The sequence below is a fragment of the Notamacropus eugenii genome, chromosome 3 (assembly GCF_028372415.1).
Source record: "Notamacropus eugenii isolate mMacEug1 chromosome 3, mMacEug1.pri_v2, whole genome shotgun sequence".
Classification (NCBI taxonomy): domain Eukaryota; kingdom Metazoa; phylum Chordata; class Mammalia; order Diprotodontia; family Macropodidae; genus Notamacropus; species Notamacropus eugenii.
The window spans coordinates 409,387,383-409,415,073 of record NC_092874.1 but is presented as its reverse complement, the minus strand read 5'-3'; the positions used below and the strand labels follow the sequence as shown (position 1 = coordinate 409,415,073).

The following is a 27,691-nucleotide window of genomic DNA, read 5'->3' as shown; positions in this document are numbered from 1 at the left end:
AAGGCTCACTGAAGCTAGCTAATGTGCACTGTGAGTCATCATAACAACATTAAATACCATGGAGACAGACTGGAGGAAGATACCCTTCCACTCCCATTTGAGTCTTTCTCTATATGTGATCCCCAGTCGCTTTGATTTGAAGTTGTTACTTCTTACCACTGGCATCCCAACCAGAATTCTAACTCTCTTTTGGTTTTTATAGCATTGACTAATTTTGTCCCCTACAATTTGGTGTAACTGACATCTTCCTATTTTTGTGATTTCTGTTTTATTGCTTCTGTCCAAACTAGTCACTTTATTTCCCCTGGCTTTACCACTACATCTCAAAATTGCCATTTTATATTCAGAGTTTGTGTTGGATGTCTTCAGACAGAACACTAATTCTTTTTCCTTCTGTTTTTATATTTTTTTGTATATTTCTTTCAGCAGAACGATTTGCCAGTCAGTGGCACATTATGTTGTATTTTGTGGTTTGAGTTCTGTTCTTAGTTTGCAAAAAAAAAAAAAAAATGCAAAAATTATTAATGACCTTGCCATCTGGAAAGACCACTGGATTTAGAGTCAGAAGACGTTCATTTAATTTACTTTAATTTAACCAAGTCACTTCAACTTCTAGGACTCAGATTAATTCCTGTAAAATAAGGGAGTTAAAATATAGATCTATTTTCCAAAGTCCTTTTCAGCTCCAAATATATGATCTTACTTGAGTTTATTTATTAAGACTGGGAGCACTTTAATTCCTATGTAAGGAACTTTATGGGCTCTATGAAACACACACACAATGTATGTGTGTGTGTAATATATATAAATGTAATATATATTACATATATATACACACATATGTTTTGTGATCTTATTCCCTGTCTAGAAATTTTCACCCACTTCCGTTATTTTTCCTCTTTTCCTCTTTCCCTCCCTTCCTCCCACCCTCTGACTTTGATATTTTCTGATGGATGATTTTGTTATTTTCTACCAGCAGATATTCAGTGCCTCCCACACTAATATCATAGCTATGAGATTGTGATATCCGAATGTATTTTTTTTCACCTAACATCTGCATTGCCAGGACCACAGTCATTAAACGCATTCATTATTTGACAGCCTGTTACCAATGCATTGTTAGAAGAGAGCACTTTTCCTATCTCTACTCATCTTTTCTTAAATGTCTCATTTAATTTTTTTTTTTTCATTTTTACCTCAGCTGGAGATTTGGCCAATGAACTCGTCAGGCACTTTTTGATTGAGTGTACCTCTAAGGGAGTACGATTGAAGGGATGTCCAAATGAACCATATTTTGGTAAGTGCCCTGGGAAACTGTCCTCAAAGTCTTAAAAACATGTGGAGGACCAGTGTGGTCTCCAAAATGAGATTCACAAATCCTATATTGGTGGTATTTTGCCTCCCAGGTCAATTTGTATCACCCAAATCCTGGAATGTTCCGGATATGAATTATTCTTAAAATATTTTTTCCTTCCTTCCAACAGCCTCAAGATGTACTTAGTATATAAAAAGTTTCCTGTGTTGAAAGATGACAGAAATTCCCCTATTTTCAGTTCAGTTTTCTGTTAATATAACAAAAACCTGGGATTATATAGTTTACAAGTTAGTCATATCATCTAGCTTTAAGTGTATTTGTAACTGATATAAGTCAATTTTCTTTTAGTCTAATTCCTAACTATTCACATTGGGTGCTTGCTCTGACCAGTATAAGGAGCCAAATGAATAAATGATTGAAAAAAAAAATGAGACAAGTGCCCAGCACAGTGCCTGACACATAGTAGGCACTTAAATTGTTGTTCCGTCTCCTTCTCCTTACCAAAGGATGACTCACTGTAGATAGAAACAGACTGGCAAGGCAGTTTTTGCCAGAGAATGGTTGGTGTTTTCTAATTGCTGATATTAGAAGCACATTATGTATTGCTTTTACTTTATCAGCTTGAATTTGTTAAAAATGCTGTATCGATTGAATTCCTTGTTGGCTCTGTGCTGAGCATTAGTTCCATGGAGATTAAATTTATTCTTGTTCACCTCTGAGGAGAGAACTGGAACCACTAGGCAGAAAAGAGAGTAAAAGTTTTACAGGCAATCCTTTCGATTCCAAACAATTAGAGCCAAATATCCAAAAATGAAAATGGTTCAGTCGGCAGGTAATATGAGGCAGGTAGCATCATACAGGGTTTTCATTCAGCATCTCACTTTTCATGAAAGGACCAAGTTAGAATATGATTGTGATGACACTGTAAAGTATATTTTCAACATTGCTGTCTCTCTCTCTCTTATAATCACATTACACTTTATATTTCTGCCTATCTGTGAAACATTGGCAATACCTGAAATGTTCAAAAAACACAATGAGGACCCTCATAATCTCTCCTGGTTAAGGCAACAGACTCCTGAAAAACCTTTGTAGATTAGCTCCAAATGGGCTAGTTAATTTCTAATTACCTCAAAGATCTCAAATAAAACCTAATCAAATTCATCTGTCTTGGCTAGAGAAGTGTAGCTAACATGATTATTCTGGAGGTTTAGGAACTCGTAACATTTTAGGTTGGAGTTTTCTGACTGCCTGGCCATGGCAGATTTTTACTGGTCTGTAAAAGCCTTTTTCTGTCAGAGAACCTTTCTTTTTAAAACATATATTTTTAAAAACTGACTCATTCTTTTCCCTGCCTCCTATTTTTCCTTTCCCCAACTTCCTCCTCACCGGATGCCATTCCCCATTCATTAAGCCCCAGAGCTAAGCCAATCCTCGAGGGTGGGACAGTCACAGTGGAAAATGTAGGTGTCTTACTGGTCCCCATTATATCTTCTATTGAGAAACTCAAACAGAAAAAAAAAATGTTATCAACTTACTCTTTATTTCACAAATAGGCAATATAAGAATTAATCCCAGCAATGTGAATATTTCAAAATGCCTATTTTCTTTTGAGAAGGTGGTAATGGTATGTTTGCATATTGGATACAAATTTGAACTAATCTCTCTCTCCCTCTCCCTCTCTCTCCCCCTCCCTCCCTCCTCTCTCTCTCTCTCTCTCTCTCTCTCTCTCTCTCTCTCTCTCTCTCTCTCTCTCTCTCTCTCTCTCTCTCTCTCTCTTTCCCTCCCGCTCCCTCCTCTCTCTCCCTCCCCCTCCCTCCCTCCTCTCTCTCCCTTCCCCTCCCTCCCTCCTCTCTCTCTCTTTCTCTCTCTCTCTCTCCCTCCCCCTCCCTCCTCTCTCTCTCTTTCTCTTTCTCTCCTCTCCTCTTGTCTCCTGTCCTCCCCCACCTCTATCTCTCAAATCCTCCTTCCCTCTCTCCCTCCCTGCTTACATTTATCATTTTTCAGGGAGTTTGACAGCTTTGGTATATCAGCATTCCATTACTCCTCTCGCACTGCCGTGCAAACTCCTCATCCCAGACAGAGGTATGTTTGTTCAGAAACGTAATGTTCTCTTCAGCATGCTGGCCTTCATTCTAACTTACTTCGATTCCCAAAATATTACTTCAGCAGCAGCAAACACATTTGAGAACAGTAAAAGCTGTGGTTTCCTCTAAAACCTAGTTAAATGCTGAGCTGAAAATAAGAAAATGAAATCTAATACAGATAATGCTTTTACCCTGCATTTAGATTCAGAATGGGTACCAGTTGGACAGTTCATATGAAAACAAAACCTGGAGAATCTGATTATCACAAACTCTGTGTATCACACTGTGTCATTTCCATAGTGTAGTATAAAGCAGAAAAAGTCCTTAAAGACTATCTAGTCCAACGTTCTCATTTTATAGATGAGGAAACATATGTCCAAGAGAATGAGGAAGCTGCTAAAAAAGTCTAACATAATTTGAAATTACAAGGATAGTGTTCAAATCAGTGTATATACACTGGGTCTCAGTATTATTCTCAGGTCAGTTTGTCATATTATGAGATCATTGACAAAACTGGAGCATTCTAGAGAAGAGATGTGAAATGTGTGTCGGGGCCACATTGTTCTCTGCAACACTCCCAAGTACAGCCCAATAGATTAAAATGTAATTGGGAAATACTTAACAAATTAAACTACTTTAGAATACATCCGATGTTAACATGTAGCTTCCTAAAGCAATATGCAGCCCACAGGGATCATTATTTATGGCTTAGTGTCTTTGTTTCTATTTGAATTTGACATCTGGTCTAGAGGAAGACAAGAATAATGAGGGGTCATAAAAAGAATGACTGAAGAGTTAGATTTTTAGCCTAAAAAGAAGATGGATGGGGTACATAATGAATGTCTTCAAAATTGGAAGGTCTCTAGCATGTGTAAGAGAGAATAAAATTGTTCTGTGTAGCACCAAGGGGCAGCACTGGGAACAACAGGTAGAAATTAAAAGGAGACCTAATATAAAATAAAATCTTCTATAATAAATAAATAAAAGATATAATGATAGATAATTATCAATATATACATAACTATAATAAAACAAGCAGCCCTTGTTGAACAAATTAATTAGGCTAGTGGTTTGTTAAGCCTCTTGAAGGCCTAAATGGTAAAGCAATGGAGAGAGATTCTTAGTAATCAAGAGACTCATGTTTTGGTTCTTGTTATTTTTCTCTTAAGTAAGCACTCAACACTCTCTGAATCTCAGTTTTCTCATGTGTTGAATTGAGAATATTGGACAAGAATCATCTCTAAGGTCCCTCCTAGCTTAAATATTTTGTAATTCTCAAAACCTTTCATTTCCATAGTAAATGTATTGTGTTCTCCCCAAAAGAAAATCTTAGCCATGAGTCCCGCTGTATGCTGGGACAGCTGTACTGCCCAGAGTGTTTCTCCCTCGAATGTTTTTTTAAACTGTCACCATAAATCTTGTTCACCTGTGTGCCTATGCACTTTTTCTTGCCTCTTACAGATCCATTAGAAGAAATGGCAGAAAATTCTCCTCAAACGGCTGCTAATTCTGCAGCTGAGCTGCTAAAACAGGGGGCAGGTTGGTCACTTTACCTTTCTTTCCTCCTTCTTAATTAGTAGTAATAATGTTTCTCCTAATAGGTAGAGGTAGTAGGAAATTCATAGAGGAACAGATATACAGTTCTGTTTTCTACATTACAAGTTTTTCCCTTGACCCTCCAGTTTTCTGTATCATTTAAATTCAGAACTTTTCAAGATATTTGCAAGTTTCTGTTCTTTCCCTCCTTTGGAAATTTGAGAAGCCAGGATGTTCAAAAGTACAGCTGTGTGTGTATTGAAGTTTTCTGTCCCTTTGTCTTGAACAGTCTTTATGAAGAGAAATAAATAGCAAATGTGGAAAGTGATTGATGAAATAGGGAAAAAAAAAAAAAACAACCCACAAACATGCAGTTCGAATTCATGGCTTCCATGCCAGTATATTCAGCTCTAATTTTAATATACATACTTTTCTTGTCAGGGTTCATTTAAAGCAGGGGTTCTTTACCTGAGTTTCATGAACCTGTGTACACTTTTTGAAAATGTTAGCTATACACCAATATAATTGATTTCCTTTGTAATCTTGTGGTATTTTATTTTACAATATTTCATTTAAAATTTCATTTATTTATTTATATGTTAAAGTTTTTATTTTAAAAATTTTTTTTAAATATTTAAAAGCATTATTCTGAGGAGTATGCCCTTGTCCCTATACTTCGCCAGATTGTCAAAGGCACGAAAAACAGTATAGAAATCACCTTTTAAAGGAACATAGTACATGAAACAATACTCCAACATCCATTCACTCTACTCCTCCTTGTCTTCCAGCACCTTTTCTGACCTCACTTTCATTTGCTTCAAAATCTCGATCCTTTACTTAAACAAGTTCAACTTTACACTGTCTTCCATCCTTGAATGCCTTGCCCCATTTTTACTACCACTTCCATTCCCTTTGTAGACCCCAACCTTGGATGAATGGCACCACCTTCCTTCTCCACTCCTGGTTATATGTTGCTAAGCAAAGATGAAGGAAGTCAGACTATGGTATACTGACTGGAGCCATTACCAATATGTAATCTAATTTCAAATGGCCCTTCATTGCTGCATACCTTTTATTTCATTCATCTGTTCAACTTTCTGTTGAATGCCCTAAAAGAACTATTATAAACCTCTTACCTTCTTGTACCATCTATTCCATTGGTTTTCTATTTCAAATTAACAGAGCACCTTGCCTAATAATTCACTAAGAAAAATTGAGAACATTAGTCATGGTTTCCCTTGTCTTTCTAATTTCATACTTCCAACTCCTCAAAAGTATCCCTCATTCTTTCCTAGTATTCTCCAGGCTTAGAGTAAGAGGTATCCTTTGTGTTTGCCAATGCCAGACCACTACTTGTGGCCTTGATCCAATCCTATCCCTTCTAATATTTTTCATCAGATTGTTTCCTCATTCTCTTTCCCTCTAATTTTCAGGCTTTCTTAGTCTACTGACTCCTTCCTTTCTGAAGGAAAGTTTCTGCATCAAACTTGCCCCTCTTTCTTTAAAAAAACCATTCTCTTGACACTACCATCCCCTCAAATTGTTGTCCCATATCTCTTTCCTTTTCCTACCAGACATAAAGAGAAAAACTGCCTATATCCATTGCTTCAGCTTTCTGACCTCAGCTCCTCATCATCTGATTTCTGTTCCTACCATTTACCTGAAATTGATCTTTTCAGTGTCATGAGTGATCTCACTATTTCTCAATCCCCATGGCCTTCGTCTTTTTCCTTATTGAACTCTGCAGAGTTTGACAGTGCTGGGCACTCTTTCTTCCTTGGGTTTCATTTTATTGTTCTGTGATGATTCTCTTTGTATTTGTTAGATCTGTCGTCCTTATCCTTTTCGATTTCATGGTTCATGTCCCCTTTGTGGGCTGTGGCTCCTAAATGTGGGCTATGTCAGTGTCTAACCACTCTCATCAATTGCATCAGCTCCCCTGAATTCAGCTAAGGGGGTGTGTGTGTGGATAACTCTCAACTATATTTTCCCTTAAATCCATCCTTTCCCCTTGAATCCTTATTTCTATCAAAGGGAAGTTCATTCTTCCATTTACTGTAGTTCACAAATTAGGAGTTATCCTGAATTCTTTCTTCTGACTTACTCCCTTGTTATCTAGTCAGTCACCAAGTATTACAGATTAAACTGCAATGTTTTTCCCATCTGGCCTCTTTTCTCTATTCAAACCTTAACTGCTTCACTCTAGGGCAAGGGTGGGGAACCTGTGGCCTTGAGGCCACGTATGACCCTCTAAGTCCTCAGGTATGGCCCTTCAACTAAATCCAAACTTGTGACATCAAAGGACCATACTTGAGGACCTGGAGGGCCACATGTGACCTGGCGGTCACAGGTTCCCCATCCCTGTTAGGCTATCCTTTCTTTCTCTACATATTTGATCTTCTTCCATCTAGTCCCTCCCTTCTCCAATCCACCCTCCACACAACTGTCAAACTGATACTCCGAAAGCACAGGTCTACCTATGTTACTCCTCTGCTCAAGAAGCTTCAGTGCCTGCCTACTGATTCTAGAATAAAATCTAAACCTTTTATAATCGGGCTATTTTCCCAGGGAGATTGCATATTACTCCCTATCAAGCATCCCATGACCCAACCAAACTTAGCTATTTGCTTTTCCTCATATACATCATTTTGCTTCCATGTCTTGGGGAGAGGGGATGGAGAATAAGATTTATTATGTGCCAGGTGCTGTGTTAAATGCTTTACAAATGCAAGGCTCTCCATGCCTTTAGTGATTCCACCAATTGGAATCCCCCAAGTCACCCCCAAGTCATTGTGTATTTATTTTGTATTTGTACTGTACTTTAAGATACTGCCTTAATAAAATAAGGAGGACCTGTGTTGAAGTCCTGTTTTATGAAACATGTTGGCCCTGTGACTGACTGTGAGCAAGACACTTACCCAGGCAGCCCTGGTACTATTAAGTTGCAGAGCACATGGCAACTTGCATTGATAGAGTTGGTTTCTTTGCTTGCAGTTCTGCAGCAATAAAGTCATAGTGAGTCCAAGTACCAGGTAGCTAGGAGATACAGTGGATAGAGCATTGAGTCTGGAGTCAGGAAGACTCATCTTCCTGAATTCAAATCTGGCTTTAGGTACTTACTAGCTGTGTGACTGTGGGCAAGTCACTTCACCTTGTTTGCCTCAGTTTCCCCATCTGTAAAATGAACTGGAGAAAGAAATGTCAAAGACTCCAGAATCTTTGCCAAGAAATCCCAGATGGGGTCACAAAGTGTTGGACATGACTGAAATGACTGAGCAACAACCTAACATTGTCTAGTACGTAGAAAAAGTACTTAATAAATTCTTATTTAAGTTGATTGACCAGAAGATACAACACCAGAAAAGAATGTACATACTTAAAGCAAAAGAGCTGCATTATTCCTAGGGTCTCTGATAATATACTCATATTTCACTTGCCTTTTTTTCCCCTCTAAAATACTTAAAAATCCTAACCCCTGGATGACAGAATCATCTGTCTAAATTTAAGCAAATGCAGTAGATTGACTTCTAGGGATTAATGATTGTACCAGGTATTCTTTCATTGAAATACCAGCATTATAAATCATTAAACTTCAGCTACCCTTGACATGTTCAGAGAAAGTGTCTAATCTTAGTGGTCTAGAATTTGACAGACTTTTAGCAGCATTGGTTACCAGATACTGACTCTTTGATATAGAATGCTAAATATGTGCATTCTGGAGGCCAGCAAACTGTGAAGCCTCCTTCAGTTAAAGTTAAAGCATATTGCTTGTTATATTCAATGCGGGACAACTGCAGGGTACACAGTGTTGAGAAGGAGGGGTGGACATCCCAGTGAACATGCCAGACAGTCCCATCTGGTAAGCATCATATCAAGGATCATTTAGCCCAGTGGAAATTTAATTAAACTTAATCGGGTTAAATTGTATAAATTTGGAAGTTTAGAAGGCAGTCAGGAAGGACCTATTTTTACTTAGCTCCATTGTTATTTCTGGCTCATGTCTAACCATCAGCCAGTTAAGTCACTTGAGACTGGTGCTTTCTAAGAAAACAATCGCTGCTGTAGCTCCCAGGCACCTTGTTGGAAGTTTTGTGGACCTTTCCCCTCATTGGCTTAGTATTCATGTGTTTGATGTGTTCTATTTAAAGGGCAATCATATTTTCCTTCCAGTATCTGATCAGCACTCATAACTCTATTTTTTTTTAATATGGCAAGAAATGCTGCTCATGTCTAAATGTCCAGGCATGATTTAACATCCCCAACCCTTACCCCATTGTCACTTCATCTGCCTTTTTTAAAATGGGTGCTTAAAATTGGAACTGATTGTAGGTTTCTTGAAATGACCCTTATCCTTGAAGCAGATTGTGAACTGAGACTTAAATAAAGTCTCACTTGTGCTGCAGGCATAGGAAAGGAAAAGGAAATGGGTACATTCAGTATAGAATCCAAAGTGGAATCATGGTGATTGAATAGCACAATAAACAGTTTTTAAAATTAAACTCTGAAGATGGGCTATGTTCAAGAGATATAGAAAGAAGGATGATGTGAAAAATTAACTTAGCCTTTTTTCAAGAGCCAGTAGCTCCTGGTCATGCCCAAATTATTGGACTTAACTCTGTTTCACTGATTTATCTTATGTCAGACTCATAGAATACCAGAGCTATGATATACCTTACAAATAATTTATTCTAGTTCTTTCATTTTATTGATGAGGAAACAGAGACCCATCTCCTGCCCCCAGGGAGAGGGAACGCTGAATTTAGAGTCAGAGAATTGGTCTTTTTTCCAATCCCTATAAATTACTGTCTGTAAAACCTTGGCCAAGTCATTCTGGCCATCCATTTCAGTATGTCTAAAATAAGAGGGTTGGACCCTAGGTTCCCTCACGTCCCTTCCAGCTCTAACCTATGAACTTGTTTTAAATAACTATAATGCCTCCCTCTGTTCCAAAGCCTCCAGTTGGTTTTCTAAACCTTGCCTGTTACTTAAATGCTGTTTTCAGATGGATAAGGTCACTTTGTCCTAGTCTCTATTATATAACACAAAATTGACATGGTTGGCACTCTGTGTTCCAGAGGGGTTCTTTAGCTGAAACAGCTGAAGTTGGGAAATAGCTGTTTGCAGCCAAGCTCAGGTGGCAGAAATAGACTCTTTCCAGCTCAGTTTACTCAGGTGGATTCATTAAACTTGCATTTACTTGCATGTGTGTGTTGCTTCCAGTAATAGAATATAACATCCTTGAGAGCAGGGGCCATTTCATGTTGACTTCTGCATTCCCAGGTCTAACATAGTACTTGACACATAAATACTTGTTGGTCTGTCAATCTGCAGAACACTGTTAGGTACCAGAGGCAGTGTAGGTAAGAGTTCAGCTATGACTTCATTCTTGCCTTTACAGAATTTATAGTCAAAAAGGGAAGAAAATCGTGCTGCATTTTTGTTATGAGTGTAAGAATTGCAAAGTGCTTTGCGTATCTTATCTCATTTAATCCTCAAAACAACCCTGGGAGGTGGGTGTTAATTTACAGAGAAGGAAACTGAGGCTGTGAGAGAGTTTTTAAGTGTCTTGCTCAATATTAAATAGTTAATAAGCATACGCGTCAGGATGGCTCTGAACTGGGGACTTCCTCATTCAAAGTCCGGTGCTTTATCCATTGAGCTGCCTCAGCGTGATCATTTTTTTAAAATCATAAGACATAACTGCTATACGTATTGTAATTTTTTAAGTGTATTATAGAGATACAGAAGAAAACGCTAACTGTAGAGGGCAGTCACTACCATCACGTTTTATAAGGGAGGTGGTAACATTTTATTTGAGTTTTGAAGGATGAGCAGCAGTTCATTTGGCAAGAAGAAGAGGTAAGAAATAGACAATCAGTTGACAAAGCTACTGAAGCTTTACGTTTGACAGGGTAAGGTGGTTGTCTTCTTTGTAGAAGCTTAGAAAGTTTATGCAGGAAAATAATAGGAAGTAAGGCTGACCTGGTCTTTTCTTCTGAGATTCCCAGTACAAATCACAAATGCAGTTCTTCTTTAACTGGTGGTATAGAGATTCCACCAGCTATTCTCCTAGTCAGGAAACATTCTCATTTTATTGTAATGAAGCCATGCCTGATTACTTCAAATGAAAACAGGAGGATCTGAAGCATTTCTGATGCCATGTGTTCCCAATCACAATAAGAAAGCATAATGTTAGTGAAGATTAGATCTTAGGTAACTTTTTTTTTTGTAGATCCCGCTATCAGCCCTGGGAGAAAACAAATCAGTTAAGGGAAAAGAAAGGCCTTGAAATGCAGGTGAATGACTCCATTTTATGAGAAACTGACCATGCATGCAGTACAAAAAACTTGAACAGGTGGGGGATAGAAGAGGTGTAACTGTGCCAAGTAGTTGCTAAAGAGTCATGAAGAAGGGGGAGATATTAGTGCAGGGCACACAAAAGTCTGAATGTCAGCCACTTGGGAACTTTTTTCTGGCCCATTTCCAGCGGTTTGTGTGTTAAGTGTGCAGGTGTGAGAGACTTCTGAAAGACCCTAACTAGGGTGTGACAGTGAGAAGTAGCTATAAAACTAAGGCAGATAGTAGCAAATCTCAGAGAAAATTGATATGCTAATAGAAAACTCAGGGTCATAGGATTTTTTTAAAGGAAGTTAGAGGTTCTCTAGACTTTTTATGGCATACATCAAGGTCCCTTTCTCCTGAACTCACTGATCATCCCAGAAATGACAATTCTCTTTTCAAGGACAGTAGGAACTGTTGGGGGCTAGCTCAGACCCTCTTCTTGCGTGGACTCTGGACATTTCAACAGACTCTTTAGTCTAGCTGGGGGTTATGTGGGATGGCACCATAGGGCAGCAGAAAGAGGGATGTATCTGAAGTCAAGACAACCTGACTTATTTTGTTAATTCAACTTTCAGTTCTAAATTCTCTCCCTTCCCCTCTCATTCCTCTGCCTGCCAGGAGCACAAGAAAAATGAAACCCATTACAAATATGTATAGTCAGGCAAAACAACTTCCCACATTAGCCAGGAGAAAAAAAAGAAAGAAGGGGAGGAAAGAAGGAAGAAGAAAAAATAAAGATGAAGGGAGAGAGGAAGAAGAAAAAGAATGAAAGAATGTGTCCATTTATAATCTAAGTTCATCAGTTCTTTCTTATTCTCTCACTGGATAGCATGTTTCATCACGAGTCCTTTTCCATAATGATTGGTCATTGTGTTGATTAGAATCACCGCCTTTCAGAATTGATTACAATGTTGCTATTATTATATCATTTGCCTTTATGGTTCTGCTCGCTTCACTTTGCACCAGTTCATACAAGTTTTCCCAGGTTTTTTTGAAACTATTCCTTTTGTCTTTTCTTACAGCTCAGTAGTACTCCAGTACATCCAAGGATCATAGCTTGCATAGCCATTACCCAATTGATCAGCATCCCCTCAGTGGCCAATTATTATCACTAAAAAAAGGGCTTCTATAAGTATTTTTGTCCATATGAGTCTTTTTCTTCCCTCTTTGATCCCTTGGGGATATAGACCTAATTTAATAGCTTTTCAGGCTTAGTTCCAAATGAGCTTCCAGAATTTTTGGACTTTTTTACAGCTCTTCCAGAAGTGAATGTACTTATTTTTCCATAGCCCCTCCAGCATTGTTCATTTTTCTTTTTTGTCATCTTAACCATTTCTGATGAGAGTGAGCTCATGCTTCAGAATTGTTTTAATTTATATTTCTTTAATTATTAGTGATTTGTTGCACTTTTTTTCATAAAACCATTAATAGCTTAGTTTCTTCCTCTGAAAACTGCCTATTCATATCCTCTGAACATTTATGAATTGGGGAATGAATAAAGCTGGTTTTGAATCTCGTCTCTGCCATGTATGACTTGTTCCCTTGGGCAGGTCACTTTGACCTCTTAAGGTCTCAGATTCCATGTATAAAGCAAGGCTGTTGGATTAAATGACCTCTGAGAGGTCCCTTGTACTTTTAACTCTTTCCCTATGAGCTTTCTCTCAGGTAGAAACGTTGACAACTCCTGGATAAAAGATGAAAGAGAATTCTGACTATCATGACTGATCCATAGACCTTTAAAGTCAAAAGATTTATACTGGTGGCTCAGTTAACTAGGTCGGCCTCAGCCTTGTTAATTCAGAGGCTTGGGTCTACATCGCTTCTGCCAAAGCAACATGACTGCTCTTCCAAAAATAACCATGTGCTGCTTCCATTCCTACAGAAACTTTTCATGACAGTCTATGAAGTTCCTGACATTTGACCATCACCTCAGGAATAATAATAATGATTATTATGAATAACAGTAATAAAGTTAACATTTAAATGGTGCAGTTAAGGTTTATAAAATGCTTTACATATGTTGTCTTATGTGAATAACACAACAACCCTGGGAGGTAAGTTCTAGTGTTATCCCCATACCTGAGGCAAGATTCCAACTCAGCTTGTACTATTTACAAGTCCAGCACTCTGTCTGCCTTATGCTACCTAACTATCTTGTTGTAGAAAGAATATTGAACTGAGAGACCTAGGTTCTAATTCCTGCTGGGCAGCTAACTAACTGTGTAAACTTACAAGTCATTTGCATTTTCTCTGCCTTGATTTCTTCATCTGTTAAATGACAGGGGAAGACACAATCTTTGATGTCCCTAGTTTTAAGCTGATTTTTTTTTCTTTTGTGGAAAACAAGCAGTCATATTTTTCTCCTTACACACACACACACATATATATATATATATCTGCAGCAGCCTCAACACTTTGATTAAAAGGATTTGATCTAGAATAGAAGTTACAGAACAAGTAGTCCTACTCCTTTGTTTTACAGACAAGTAGACTGAGACCTACAAAGGTGAAGGGATTTGCCAGAGAAAATGCCCTCTTGTTTATGTATTCTCTTCCATTCCATATGTGTACAGATTGTGGGTCTTCTGACTACCAAGTGTAAGTAGGGCTATTGTAGGAATCAGATATAAACTCTACCTTTTCACCTTTTTTTCTACCAGATCATTCATATACCCTAAAATGTTTGCTCCATAATCCTTTGGCTTTCAGATACCTCGTAATAGGTGATCCTTTTGCAAATATGGCAAGATTGAATAACAACAAAGAAACCCTGATGTGAAAATGAAGGGTTAAAATCCAGTTGAAACTGGACCATATTCTGTGTCTAGGGGAAGTATATGTGTAATTGTTTATTCTTCCTTTTTAAAACAATTTTTAAAGGTACATTTACGCATTATTGAGCAAATGTTACAAAGGCAATGTACCCTTTGTATTCATAAGAATGATTTTTTTAAAGTGAAAAACACTGTCCCATGTCCCACTGTCATTTGTCCCATGTGTTATGTCTGAATGATATACTATTCTGAAAAATATAAGCAAGGAAAAATGTCATCTTTCATTTCATTGAATGTTTCATTGGCATGGAAAATGAGGACACTTTTTTTTTCTCTTGCTTACTGAAATATCCAGAAGCCTAGAGAGATGGAAATGAAAATAAGGCCAAGTGGTAGTACAGAATGATTCTTATCTTCCAATCAAGAGGAAACGTTCTTGGTGTTTTGCCAGCGTAATGAATGGTTTCCTTCAACGAAGTGAACTTTAGTTGCTGGCTGAATGTCTTGAACATCCATGAAATGCCCTCACCAAAAGAAGCACGACAAGCTTCTGTTTTAGCCGCAGTAAACCAAGTTAAAAGGGTGAGATGAGAATTTCATAAGACCCAATTTAGATTCAGTTATTTTTTTTTCCTAATAAAAGATGAAAATAAAACCTCTAAACATTCTCCAAGCATTGACTCAGAGAACAGAAGAGTACAGGCAGTCCTCTGCTTACAAATGAGTTGTGTTCCTAAAGTTTGTTTGGAAACTCAGAATGCATTTTCCCAGCGATACAGTGTTATAAATGGTTCTGAGGTTCCTAAGGAGGCCCACACAAAGGCTGTTTAGTTCCGGAATGCAGCTGACCTTTTCTTCTAGTGGTACTATTTCAACTCATCCTAAATTGCCATTTTTAACACTTTATCTAGGAAAATATCATTCAAGCTCCAAAACTGAAAGCTAAGAAAAGCCTTTCCCCCAACAATAATGACTCCCTTTGCAGTGGATTTAGTGACTCTCTGACCATGGAGCTTCATAGTAACTTGTTCACTTTGTTAAGAAACAAATCATCTGTTTTATTTTTAATTTATGGGATAAAACAAGCATTTCCATAACATAGCATAATTTAAAAAAAAAGATTGCCCATGAAATTGGAAATCTGTTATGTACAACTTGCTATTCCTAAAGTTATTTTGTAAATTACGTTTTTCTTTTCTTCCCCAATCCCCGCATCCTAGAGATAGCTACCGTTAGACACAAATATGTGTGTGCATGCACATATATACATATATATGTAAAATCATTCTTATACATACTTTTATTTATCAGTTCTTTCTCTGCATGCAAATAGTGTCTTGCTTCATATATACTAAGTAGTTCCTTTGGATATTTGTAATAGTCAGAATGACATTCACTCAAAAGTGGTCTTAAAACAATATTGTTGTTAGTGTACAGTGTTCATGGTTCTGCTTATTTCAGTCTTCATTATTTCAAGCAAGTCTTTCCATATTTTTCTAAGATCACTCAGCTAATCATTTCTCATAGCACAGTGGTATTATCCCTTCATAATCATTAACTTGTACATTTTTCTACATATTTTGCATCTGCCAAAGAAAAAGTTCCCTTCTAGTCTGGTAATAAGATAACAACTCAATGTATAGTTTTTAAGTTTAAAACGCTTTACCCACAACAACCTAGTGAAATACAAGAATTATTATTCCCATTTTGTTCATGAAGAAATTCTGGCTAATGGGAGAGGTTGGTATTGGAGCATCCCACTTGGTGCTGAAAGGGCATGTAGAAATAATATAGTCACAGAATCTCAGAGGCTGACAGTCCAACTCATACCTGAATTAAAATCTCCTCTGCAGTATTCCTGGAAAGTGATCATCTAGGCTATATTTGAAGCTGTGTAATGAAGGGAAGCCTTCTACCTCCTGCAGCAGCCCGTGTTACTTTTGAATAATTCTGATCGTCAAAAATTATTTTTTCTTACATCAGAACCAAATTTGCCTCTTTTCCATGACTTGTTCCTAGTTTTGTCATCCAGGTCCAAATTTTCTGTTGCTGTTCACTCATTTCAGTCATGTCTGACTCTTCATGACCCAATTTGGGGTTTTCTTGGCAAAGATACTAGACTGATTTGCCATTTTCTTCTCCGGTTCATTTTACAGGTAAAGAAACTGAGGCAAACAGTATTAAGTGACAACTAGAACAAATCTAATCTTCCTTCTATATGACAGTCTTTCAAAACATTGATGGCAGCTAGCATTTTTCCCATAAGATTTCTCTTCTCTCCTCCAGACTAAACACAACCAGTTCCTTTAGCCAGTCTTCAAATGTCATGGTCACAATCGTCCTCATTTCCCTTCTCTGGACATTCTCCTGCTTACCACCATCTTTCATAAAATATGGTCTCCTGAACTGAGCATAGTGCCCCAGATGCAATCTGATGATTACTCAGTCATCCCATAGTTCAGCCATCGCTCCTAGATTTGTGTCATCTGCAAATCTGACAAATCTTTAAACCACTGATAACAGTGTTAAATAGCATAGGACCAGGCACAAATCCCTAGGCAAGACCACTATTGTGGTTGAATCATTTCAGTCATGTTCAACTCTTTGTGACTCCTTCTTAAAGTTTTTTTGGCAAAGATACTTGATTGGTTTGCCATTTCCTTTTCCAACTCATTTTATGGATGAGGAAACTGAAAAACAGGATTAAGTGATTTGTCCAGGGTCACACAGTTCACAAGTATCTTATGCCAGATTGGAATCCAGTTCTTCCAGATGCCCAGCTCTCTATCCACTGAGCTACCTAGCTGCCCAAGACCACTAGTGTCTTCTTCCCAAAAAGATATCATATGACTGACCACTGTTTTGACCCAGCCACTCAACCAGTTCTGAATCCCCCTAAATCTACCAGGATATAGCTCATATTTTTCTGTCTTGTACCCAGGAAGAGGAAAAAAGCTTCATCAAATGCTTTGTTAAAATCCAGTTAAATTATATGTAGAACACTTCCCAGACCAGCAATTCTAACAGCAAAGGACCTTAGCTCAGTCTGGCATGGTGGAGTTTGGATAAAGCCATAGTAGTTCGTAATGGTCATTATTTCCTTTTTTCACTCTCTACTCTTTTAATAATGCTTTCTAGAGTTTCCCATGAATTGAAGTAAAGCTTAGTGGCCTGTATCCATTCTCATCTCTTTATTTGCCTTTCTCCCATCTTGTACTCTTTCTAGCATTTTCCATAATCTTTTCCCTCTCTTTGTTTAGTGTTTTCCTTTATTTCTTTCTTTTTGGTCCAGACCTGTATTTCATTGGTGATTGGAACTCTCCTTGAGCCAACTGCCTCTGCTGATACAGATGGCAATTGTTCTGCAAATTACAGTTTTAAAGAATTGTTGGTGCATGAGGAAGGGTGGTACCATGAGAGGTTAAGTGACTTGCCTGAGGTCGCACAGCTAGTATGTGTCAAAAGGCTGGAGTTTGAATGACCACATCTTCCTGACCTGAGGCCAGTTCTCTATCTACTCTGCCACACTGCACCTCTTTCCATGCTCTTCTCAAGAATATTGACAATGACTCATCACTCAGCCTATATCTACCAGATTACTGCATCCATCAGGCTACCTCACCCCCTTACTTTGTACATGAGGAATCAGAAACCTATAGAGGACACCAGAGATTAGACTTGATTAGACTATGTACTCCAAGCCCTCAAACTCTTTCGACTACTTCACATTAAAAGAATTTGTTATTCTTTGTTACAAGAGATGAATGTGTAACCTGGCATCTGTAATAGGGAGAAGGGATGCAGGGGGCAATTTAAAAGCAAAATATATTAATAAAATTATTTTTGAAAAGTGAATATACCTCTTATAATTCCATATCAACATAAAAATAACCTCTGTATCTTCACAAGTGAAAGTGCAGCTTTGAAAGATCAGTATCTTTGTATGAATTCAGAATTAGGAAACAAAGTCCATCTGCTCCCTTCTAGGGGTTGGACTCAGACTCCAGACCTAGTCTCAAAGTCCCTTGCCATTTATTTACTTGTACGGGGCATTCATAACGAGTATTAATTATCACAGTTTCTTTCCTTAAGGGGGTTTTGCAAATGCGTTCATCCTATATTCTATATTGCCTGTCAATTATTTTTATTCTATGAATTTTCATGTTGAGCAGGTTAACTTATAATTAAGCTAATGACATAGGGGTGTTTTCTAATGAAGCAGATGTGAACATTTATGTCGTCTAAGTTGGCACTGAGATCGATCAGTCTGTAAGCATAGGAAGCGTTTCATCAGTGATGATTGGTTGATCTCAGCTTTATTCCACATTACTGCATTTTACACATTGCATTCCAGCAAAACTGGGCAAAAAACTGTTATCTGGCCTCAGAGTTCCTTCGTTTCCTTGTAGGTATTCTCACCAGTTATTCCCTTGGTCTAGAATGTACCTTTGCCTTTCACAATGTTTATTTTTATTCAGGACCCAACTCAGGTGCCATCATGTCCCTGAAGCATTCTCTAATCTCCTTAGTTACTACTGTTCTCTCTCTCATCGTATTAGGATATAGTCTCCTTATATGTGTGTGTATTATGTCATTCCAGCACAATGTCATCTCCTTTAAGGCCAGGGCTGTTTCAGGAGGTAGGTAACATAGTAGATTGAATATTACCAGGAGGACCTAGATTGAAATTCAATCTCTGATTCCTGTAATCTGTATTAAAATGAATTAGTTACTTAACTTCTCTGAACTTCAGTTTCCTTATGGGATAATAAAACCTGTGATACTTGCCCCAAAGGGAAGTAGGGAGACTCAAAATGAGATGTGTAAATGCATTTTTCAAACTTCCAAGCACTATATATGTCTTTATCAAATGAGGTAAATGTAAAATGCTTTACAAAGTTTACAATGCCATATGAATGTGTAGTCATTACTATTATTAGTTATTATTATCTCCCTAGAACATAGCACTGTGCCATGCATATAGTAGGCACTTAGTAAATAGTCATTGAATTGAGTGTTCATTGTGCAGTGATATCACAGGTCTAACCATGTTACTCCCTTGCTCCAAAAGCTCCTGAAGCTCCCTATTACCTCTAGGATAAAATCAGAATTCCTATTCACCACAAAATGCCTTCCACAACCTAACTCCAGCCTACTTTTCTAGGTTGATCAAATATTACTCCATTTCACATACTCTGTTCCAGCCAAACTGGCTTATCTGGTATTTTTCCTACCTGATACCTGAGGTCTCCTCCTCATATGTTGCCACTTCCTCGTCCTTAAAGAATCCTTAGTTTCCTTCAAAATAGAATCAAGTGCTTCCTCTTACTTGAGGCTTTTTTTTGATTCCTCCCAACTGTTAATGACTTTCTCAGTTCCTTAACCCGCTCACTTCCCAATAAAATTGCCACATGTGTCTGTGCATGTGTGTATTTATGTATGTGTGTGTATATATGCATATTATATGTGTGTGTATGTATGTATGCATTGCATTTTTAGAGGGCCCTTGAAGTCAGGGACTGCCTCACTTTTTAATTTAGAATCTGTTCCGAGTATCTTAGTACACACAGTTTCTGAAATGTAGTAGCATCGCAACTAGAATGACATTAAACTTTTTTTTGTTTTTCACTCTTGACAGCCTGCAATGTTTGGTACTTAAATTCCGTGGAAATGGAGTCACTCACAGGCTACCAAGCTGTACAGAAGGCCTTGAGCATGACGCTGGTTCAAGACCCTCCTCCCATTTCTACAGTCGTCCATTTCAAAGTGTCTGCCCAGGGAATTACACTGACTGACAATCAGCGGAAGTGAGTGGCCTCTGTATGGTTTGTCTAAGTCACGATGTTACCCTGGCTTGCTTTCTTTGATTTAAAAATTCTTTAAAGTTATTGGTGGTTTTCAAGTTTAGCGCAATTCCTGTCTTTCCTTTTCTTGTTGAAACAAAATCTCATTTTCAGTCATTTTTCTACAATTTCATAGGGAGAAACAACATGATAGAGTACATGGAGATCTGGCCAGGAAGCCCGGGTGTAACTTCTGTCTCTGACGCATAATGCCATGTGACTCTGAGCACCTCACTGGTGCTGTCAACGTTCTAGGCAACTCTCTAAGAATAATATGTTGTAGACAGGGTGCCAACCTGTCTACAGGTATTGGTAGAGGGGAGTTTCCTCACTTGGGAACTCCCTGTACTAATACCATCATAAAGCCAATTCCTCTCCCTTCAGAAACATGGAAGTACATACCAGGCATATTTTTCTAACAGTTTTATCAGGTTACTGCTAAGTATAGTACAGAGATTACTTACATGGTCTTATGTGCCTCACTAGCCTTTTTTATAACAGTCCTGCTTTAATTACTTACTTTTTATAATAGTAGCATTTCTGTTTTCTTTGGCTTTGGCACACACACATCCCTGAAGCCTTGGAGGACTTAATCATATCATCTAGGTCAGGGGTGGGGAACCTGTGGCCTCGAGGACATATGTGGCCTTCTAGGTCCTCAAGTGTGACGCTTTGACTAAATCCAAACTTCACAGAACAAATTGAAGCTGCAAGTTCCCCACCCCTGACTAGGTGACTGGTCATGATGTGGACAAAGTCTGTGCCTTGGAGTACTTTTCCTGTTGTGATTGTGTGGCAAGATTTATTTTTCTCTTACTGTAATATTTTTTAACCTTTGGTCGTAAGAAATAGCCTTCCTTACATGTATACAAATGTGACTTTGTATGTTTGTATCTTTTTAAAAATCATTTCCTTAAAATACAAAGATTCTTTTGAATTCTATTACTGTCTTCCAGAGTTATATAACGTAAGTTACAAGTACAACGGGCTGTTCCTTCAAGGAAATAATATTAAAAGAGTCATCACAGGGAACATTCTCATTTTGCAGAGAGGAGAGGTGAAACTTAGGGAGATAAGTGAGCTGCCCAGTTGCACATAGATAGAAGAGCCAACTTAAAATTTATGTCTCTTGCCATAAAATCCAGCATCCTTTTATACATTATCATGCTGCCTCTCAAAATATACTACTTAGTGCCCCCACTCACACTAATAATTATCCATGCCTCAGTTTTAAAAGAGAAATGCTAAAAACCCTGATTTTTCTCCCTTCGTTTCATTCTCTTAACAGACTTTTTTTCCGAAGACATTATCCAGTGAACACTGTCATTTTCTGTGCTTTGGATCCACAGGACAGGAAGTAAGTCATTTTCACCTGTTAATAAGTAATAAGTCTTTAATTTTGCCTTGAAAATGTAAACAGAATTAATGCTTTCATTTTTTTTCTTCTTTTCATGTACAACAAGGTGGATCAAAGATGGCCCTTCAGCAAAGTAAGTCGTCCATCGTTATCTGGATTCCTTTATTTTAAAGTATTTTAGCTTTATCTTTTAGCTTGGAGTCATTATGTAGACTTGAACTTTTATCCCAATTTCCACAGATGTTCACTTAGCATAATCTTTCTAAATTGTTAAGATGCCCCCCGTTTGGCAAGACTACCCTGTAGTTTCCTCCTTGTTTTTAAGGACAAGAATATGAGTCCCAAAATTTTAGAACTGGTCTCAATATCCATCCAGTCAAACCTGACCCAACAAGTGGTAATTTAACCTTTGCTTGTTGACCTCCAATGAGGGTTACCCTCATTAATCAAAGTGTACTCCATGTCACTTTGAATAGCTCTAATTATTGGGAAAATTTCCCTTACATCAAGCCTAACCTTTTTTTGCATACTTTATCCATTTTTTATGGTTCTGTCTTCCCAGACCAAATAGAACAAGTCTAATCCTTTTTCCACAGAACGACCCTTCAATTATGTTGACAGAGTATAATATTTTATATTTAGAGTAAGGTTTAACAATGAGCAAAGATGCCCATGACCTCTCTCCTCTTTACATGGTGTGAATAATATAATATTCCTACATATGGCCTGAAAAAAGATATTGTCAACTAATATTAATTAAAGTAAAAGAGATTATACATCATTATTATATTTTCTAAAGGTGCCTTTTAGTAAACAGTTGGAATAGTTTTGAGGTCATTGGATCTCAGTAAAAGAGCTAAAGGACCATGTGAATTTCCTAACTCAAGTAGGAAAGATCTTTCCATCCTCTGTTAGATCTTTGTATCTGACTATCCAATGACTATCTCGTAAATTAGCATATATTATTCTAGGGAAAGATAATTACATTTCTCATGCCTGTCTCCAGCCCTTGGGTCTTTTAGTCAATTCATGAATATTCCTTGAGTGAATAAATAATATTGTGTAACGCTCTTCTAGATATTTCTTTAGTAAGAAAAATAAAATATAGTCCCTGCTCTCAAAAGAAAATTGTTTTAATTTTCTTTGGCGTAAACGATGGTTATTGATGAATATCCCCTGCCTTGGAATCCTTGGTTGTTCACCTTCGATAAAGCTATCTTTCTTCCAATTGAAAAAAAGTCACATAGAATCATAGATTTAGAGCTGGTGTGAATTTGAGAGACCTTCTAGGTTAACCTCCTCATTTTACAGATGATGAAACTGAGGTGTGTGAAGGTTCTTTGACTCACCCAAGGTTACCCAGATAGTAAGCATCAGAGGTAGCATTTGAACTCAGGTCTTCTGACTCCAGAACGACCATTTATCTGCATTTAGTATAGCAGTCACTACAACTTTTTGAAGAAAATAATCAAACGATACTCTTTGTTTTAAAAGTTTATGGAGGTAGAGGGGAGGGTTCCAAAAGTCCGAAGGAAATATTAAACTGTAGCCTTGTGCAGCTTAAAATTTTACTTAGACTTTTGGGACACCCCGTGTAGAGTTTGTAATTTAAGAACATAAAAATAAGGGAAAACAGATCTTACATACTTGACTTATATTTTTGAAAGGTCTACAGTGTTTCTTATATACGAACCATGCTGATTTTCAAATTTCAAATATAATTTTAGCAAAGCAACTTGGAATTGAGCAGAGGTTCTTAATTTCTTAACAGATGTGTGTGTGGGAGAGACAGAGAAAATATAAAACTAACATGATTACAAGGGAAGCTTTATCAACATGTAATTATTAAAATATTTTTAAAAATAAGTTCACGAGTGCTAGATAAAAATTTCCTTGTGTAGTGGTTAGTTATAAGGCTTAGACTCAGAAATTCCTGAGTTCAAATTCTCAGACACTTGCTAGTTGTGAGATCCCAGGGCAAAGCTCTTAAACACTCACAGCCGTAGTTCCCTCTTCTGTAAGATGGGAATGATAATGATAGCTACTTTACAGAGTTTTTATAAGGATAAAATGATATACCATATGTTAAAGCACTTTGTAGATCTTATGGATCTATCTATCTACTTACCTGTTTCTAATCCAGCTGTCTACTCCATCTATCCGTCGTCTGCCTGTCTGATCTCTACAAGACACTGTCATCTTTCCTACACAGTCTGAATGTATTTTATATTTTAGGTATAGTCAGGCTCTGAGTTCAGTCTTCACTAATAATGGTACAAAGTGTGGCAGATAGAGAGCTGAGTCTGGAGTTAGGAAGAGCTAAGTTTGATTTCAGTCTTAGATACACACTAGCTATGTGACCCTGGGCAAGTCACTTAAATTCTGTCTCAAGTTTCTCCATCTTGTAAAATAATAACTAATTATAATAACAGCTACCTCCCAGGATCAAATGAAATGATATTTTTAAAGAGCTTAGCACAGTGCCTGGCACATAGCAGGTCCTATATGTTAAGTTATGACCCTATGTACTAGCAAATAAAGCAGGTTAGATAATCACAGATGTGTCTTGTTGGACGTTATTATAATGAGGAGATACTTTCTAGTTGTGACGTGATTGAAGTAAATAGTACGGGGAAAATAGTATATGGTTGTTTGTACAGGGTGACTGTGTGGTTACATGTAGGTGTTGCCTATTTAATTTTTTAATTGCCTTTTCCAGAGTATTTGGATTCGTTGCAAGAAAACAAGGGAGCGCTACGGACAACGTGTGCCACCTCTTTGCAGAACATGATCCTGAGCAGCCCGCCAGTGCCATTGTGAACTTTGTATCAAAGGTCATGATTGGCTCACCCAAAAAGATCTGAAATCTCTCTGACAGACAGACCACTTTGGTGCAAGCAGAGAGAGATGATGCCCTTTTGAACAATTCACTCAAACGTACTGATCCCAAGAAGAAAAACAGGGCCTTCTATGAGACTGTTGTACATTTTTCTTCTTCTTTCCTTCCTTGCTTTTTTTTTCTTCTTATTTTAAAAGAAACACTTCAAAATTCCTTGGCCTTTCTCAAGATGAAATTTTTGTCTTTTGAAACATGTTCACAGCCAAGTGCCAAGTTCTAATTAAAAGAAGCTGTGTCTGGAGCATCTGTACCTATCCAGGGAGTCTGCTTTGGAGATAAACATTGAAAGAGAAAAGCTCGTATATTCTTCTCACCTTCCCCAGGATCTCTTGGGTGAACATTGGAATGATTGCCTGGTTACTCACTATATCACATGGAATTTTATGAGATTCAATACATAATAGAACTGCATGCATGGCCTTATGGTGACACTTGTCCTTTTTGCATCCACGGTAGCTATGACCCTCACAAAGTGATGTTCTTTCAGAGAATAATGGGCTTCTTGTACAATCGTTTGCTCTTCCCTTCATCTTTCCATAACCAAGATAGAGTTGAACTGAGAAGGGGGAAGTATGTTTGATGAAGGTTAGTGTAGGTTGTTTTTTTTTTTTTTTTCAGGGACCATGAAGACAGACAGAGGTATAGGGATACCGAGATTGTAAGGTCTAAATCTGGGAATGATTGAGGTCATTGTGCTTTATGAAAAGTTAGAGATGTCATTTTAAAAAAATTGTATGGTGAAGGCTTTATGTATTCTGTTCATTTAAAAAATATATTTTGTATGAAGAGTCAAGCAAGAAAGAAACCATTTTAAATAATAGTAGGATAAAAATGAGGGAAAAGCAAAAAATGATTTTATATAATTTATATTTTTGCCTACGCCAGATTATTTATAGTAGAAATTTGATATTGCTCTGTTGTATGAGTACCCTTTACTAGACACCTTGTTGAGCTTTGCATTTCTTGTGTTATTGTATCTGAGTATATTCTATTGCATGTGCCTTGCTTAGAAAGTATGTCAGTATTTTCTTATGGTATTGTTATAACACATCCTGTATTTTGGAAATACTGTTTCTTCAGAAAGTCTTTTTGCATATTTGGATTTGTTTTTCAATATCTTGTTCATCAAGTTAAGTTCTTTATGGGTTTTATGCCAAATTTTTTTTTTTATTGTGGATAGTATCAGCTAATGCACCCAGAAGGGAAAAAAGAAAATTATTTTGTTAAACTCTTGCCTTGGCATCTACTTGGTATTTTGGATGTCATTTGTAAGAATAGAACCACAATGCTATATAGGGCACTTTGTGCCTTGATAAGCTCTCACATCTCATCACGCTGCTAAGTGGTTTTGCTTTGTATTATAGTGAGTGTCCTGAGTGTGGCATCTTAAGAATGAAGGTAAGAAAAGGGATGATCCTTGAGAATATAGACTTTTTTAGTTGTCATATTAGCTGCTGTATTATATGGGCAAATACTTACTTGTGTATATTTCTATATCCAAATGGTTTTCCCTGCAAATCTATCATTGGTGAAGTTCTACTGGGACCAGTGATCCAGGACTTTACCTGGTTGATGCAACATGAACTTTCTCCTCTCTTGTGCACAAGGTGCCGAGTAAATGTTAAAAGACCCCAAGTATCCCCCATTAAAGTTTTCCTTAACAATAATATACTCCTACCCTTTCCAAGAACAGATATCAGTGCTTACTTTATGCAGGAATCATAGTGACCAATTTAGGCTTTGAAAATTTACACTTATGAAGGGACGAATGCATGAGTCAAGGCAACCTAAGGCAGGGAAGATCGCAGTTCAAAGGCAATTGGTATTGGCTGAGTTGCGGTGGGCATCGTATAGAAAGCTAACAGGTAGACAGCTTCTTGCTCCAGTTGACATGACAAAGGCCAGGACCTCATTTCTGTGCCAAATGCTTTATGATTCTGTTACACATTTACTCATCATGTAGTATTTGCATTGCCATATAAAGAGTCTGCTTGGGCATTTCGGGGATCCCATGTGCCTTAAGAACAACCAATCAGGCAGAATTTTAGCTCTTAAACCACTTCTAAGGGATATCCAGTCCAACAGTGTTTCATTTCATCAGAAGTTTGGGAAAACTAAATGGTTGAAAGGGCTTAAATTATTGGATCTTCCAAGAGTGTTACTCACATGGAAAGGATGCCCCCACAAAAGAAGAAAAAGAAGAAAAATTTTGCTTAGGACTTAAATCAAGTTCAGATAATCATTCTTTTTGAAGAAAATGCCATGGCATTGGGGCCCCTCCTTTCCTTCCAGTACACAATGACTTGTAGTTTTCAAGATATTGTCACAGCATTTCATGCCCACGTGTATTCAGGAAGGACTTTAAAGCCTGAAGATTGCCATTTTAAGAAAAAAACAAAAAAGATCATTTACTGGCATGCTTATTTTTGTTTTTGTTTTTTGCTCTTTTTAAATTTTTGTTCTGTGTTAAAAAGAGCGTCAGGGAAAATCCACTAGGAGCTTGACTCTTCTTAGCAAGAAAAATAGGGTCCATTTTTATGGTTCTAAGGAGAGCTCTCATAGTGTGTTTCTCTTATGATAAGTTACCACATATATTAGAAATGTATGAAATAATTTTACATACTCAAAAGAAAAACTGTAAGGTATACTCAGTAGTAAATAGCATATCCAGTCACGCAGCATTCTTTTTGTGACAAATGTGCGGTCAAACTTAACACAACATGCTTTCCCCCAAGACGTTTCAAGATGTGTATATGCAGTACTGGAAAAGAAAGACTGGTGAGCTCATATTAGCTTTTTGCCACATGTATTTGTAGCCAGGCGCCTATTAACCTGCTTGTTAAATTGTATTTCTATAATCCTTCAGTGTTATAATGTGGACATGCTAAAAAGCCATGCTTAATTAAATGGTGTCATTGTATCCTTCATATCATTGACATGTTAACATTGCCTTCTCTGCCTTATCTATTGGTAGATATTATACCTTTACTCCATACTGTAAAAAAAAAATTCAGTATGTAAATGAATGTCCTATAAATTCTTTGTATAGTCGATTTCTCTGCTTTTTAAATATCACCTCTATTCAGAGTATAATAAAATTATAAATTTGTTAAGTCTCTGTCATTAGAATTAGAGCAGTCTATTCTGGGGGGCAGCTAGGTGGCCAAGTGGGTAGAGTGCCATACCTGAAATCAGGAAGACTCATCTTCCTGAGTTCAAATCTGGCCCCTGACACTTACCAGCTGGATGACCCTGGGCAAGTCACATAACCCTGTTTGTCTGCATCTTCCTCATCTGTAAAATGAACTAGAGAAGGAAATGGCAAACCACTCCAGTATCTTTACCAAGAAAATCCCAAATAAGGTCTCAAAGAGTAGGACACAACTGAAAATGACTGAACAACAACAGTAAGAAAAGAATATTTGGAGAATGACTTGGGGGCCTGATGGTATTGGGTGGTGGCACCCTGAAATATCCTTTAGTATTTTATTTTGAGGAAATAAAGAATGAAGGTGGGAAGGAAATGGGTCTAGACACA

General features: G+C 37.5%; 1 protein-coding gene across 9 annotated transcripts in view; it reads left to right on the top strand.

The window, feature by feature from the left end:
• Positions 1-27,266, top strand: part of TNS3 (tensin 3) — a 511,962-nt gene extending 484,696 nt beyond the window's left edge. For all 9 annotated transcript variants that reach the window (XM_072598110.1, XM_072598117.1, XM_072598114.1 and 6 more), the window contains 7 exons: positions 1,202-1,297; positions 3,323-3,400; positions 4,864-4,941; positions 19,693-19,861; positions 21,186-21,254; positions 21,361-21,387; positions 23,974-27,266. In XM_072598110.1, coding sequence (XP_072454211.1) covers positions 1,202-1,297; positions 3,323-3,400; positions 4,864-4,941; positions 19,693-19,861; positions 21,186-21,254; positions 21,361-21,387; positions 23,974-24,118 — 662 coding nt within the window. In that variant the 3' untranslated portion in view covers positions 24,119-27,266. The remainder of the gene's footprint in view (positions 1-1,201; positions 1,298-3,322; positions 3,401-4,863; positions 4,942-19,692; positions 19,862-21,185; positions 21,255-21,360; positions 21,388-23,973) is intronic.
• The last annotated feature ends 425 nt before the right edge of the window (positions 27,267-27,691 follow it).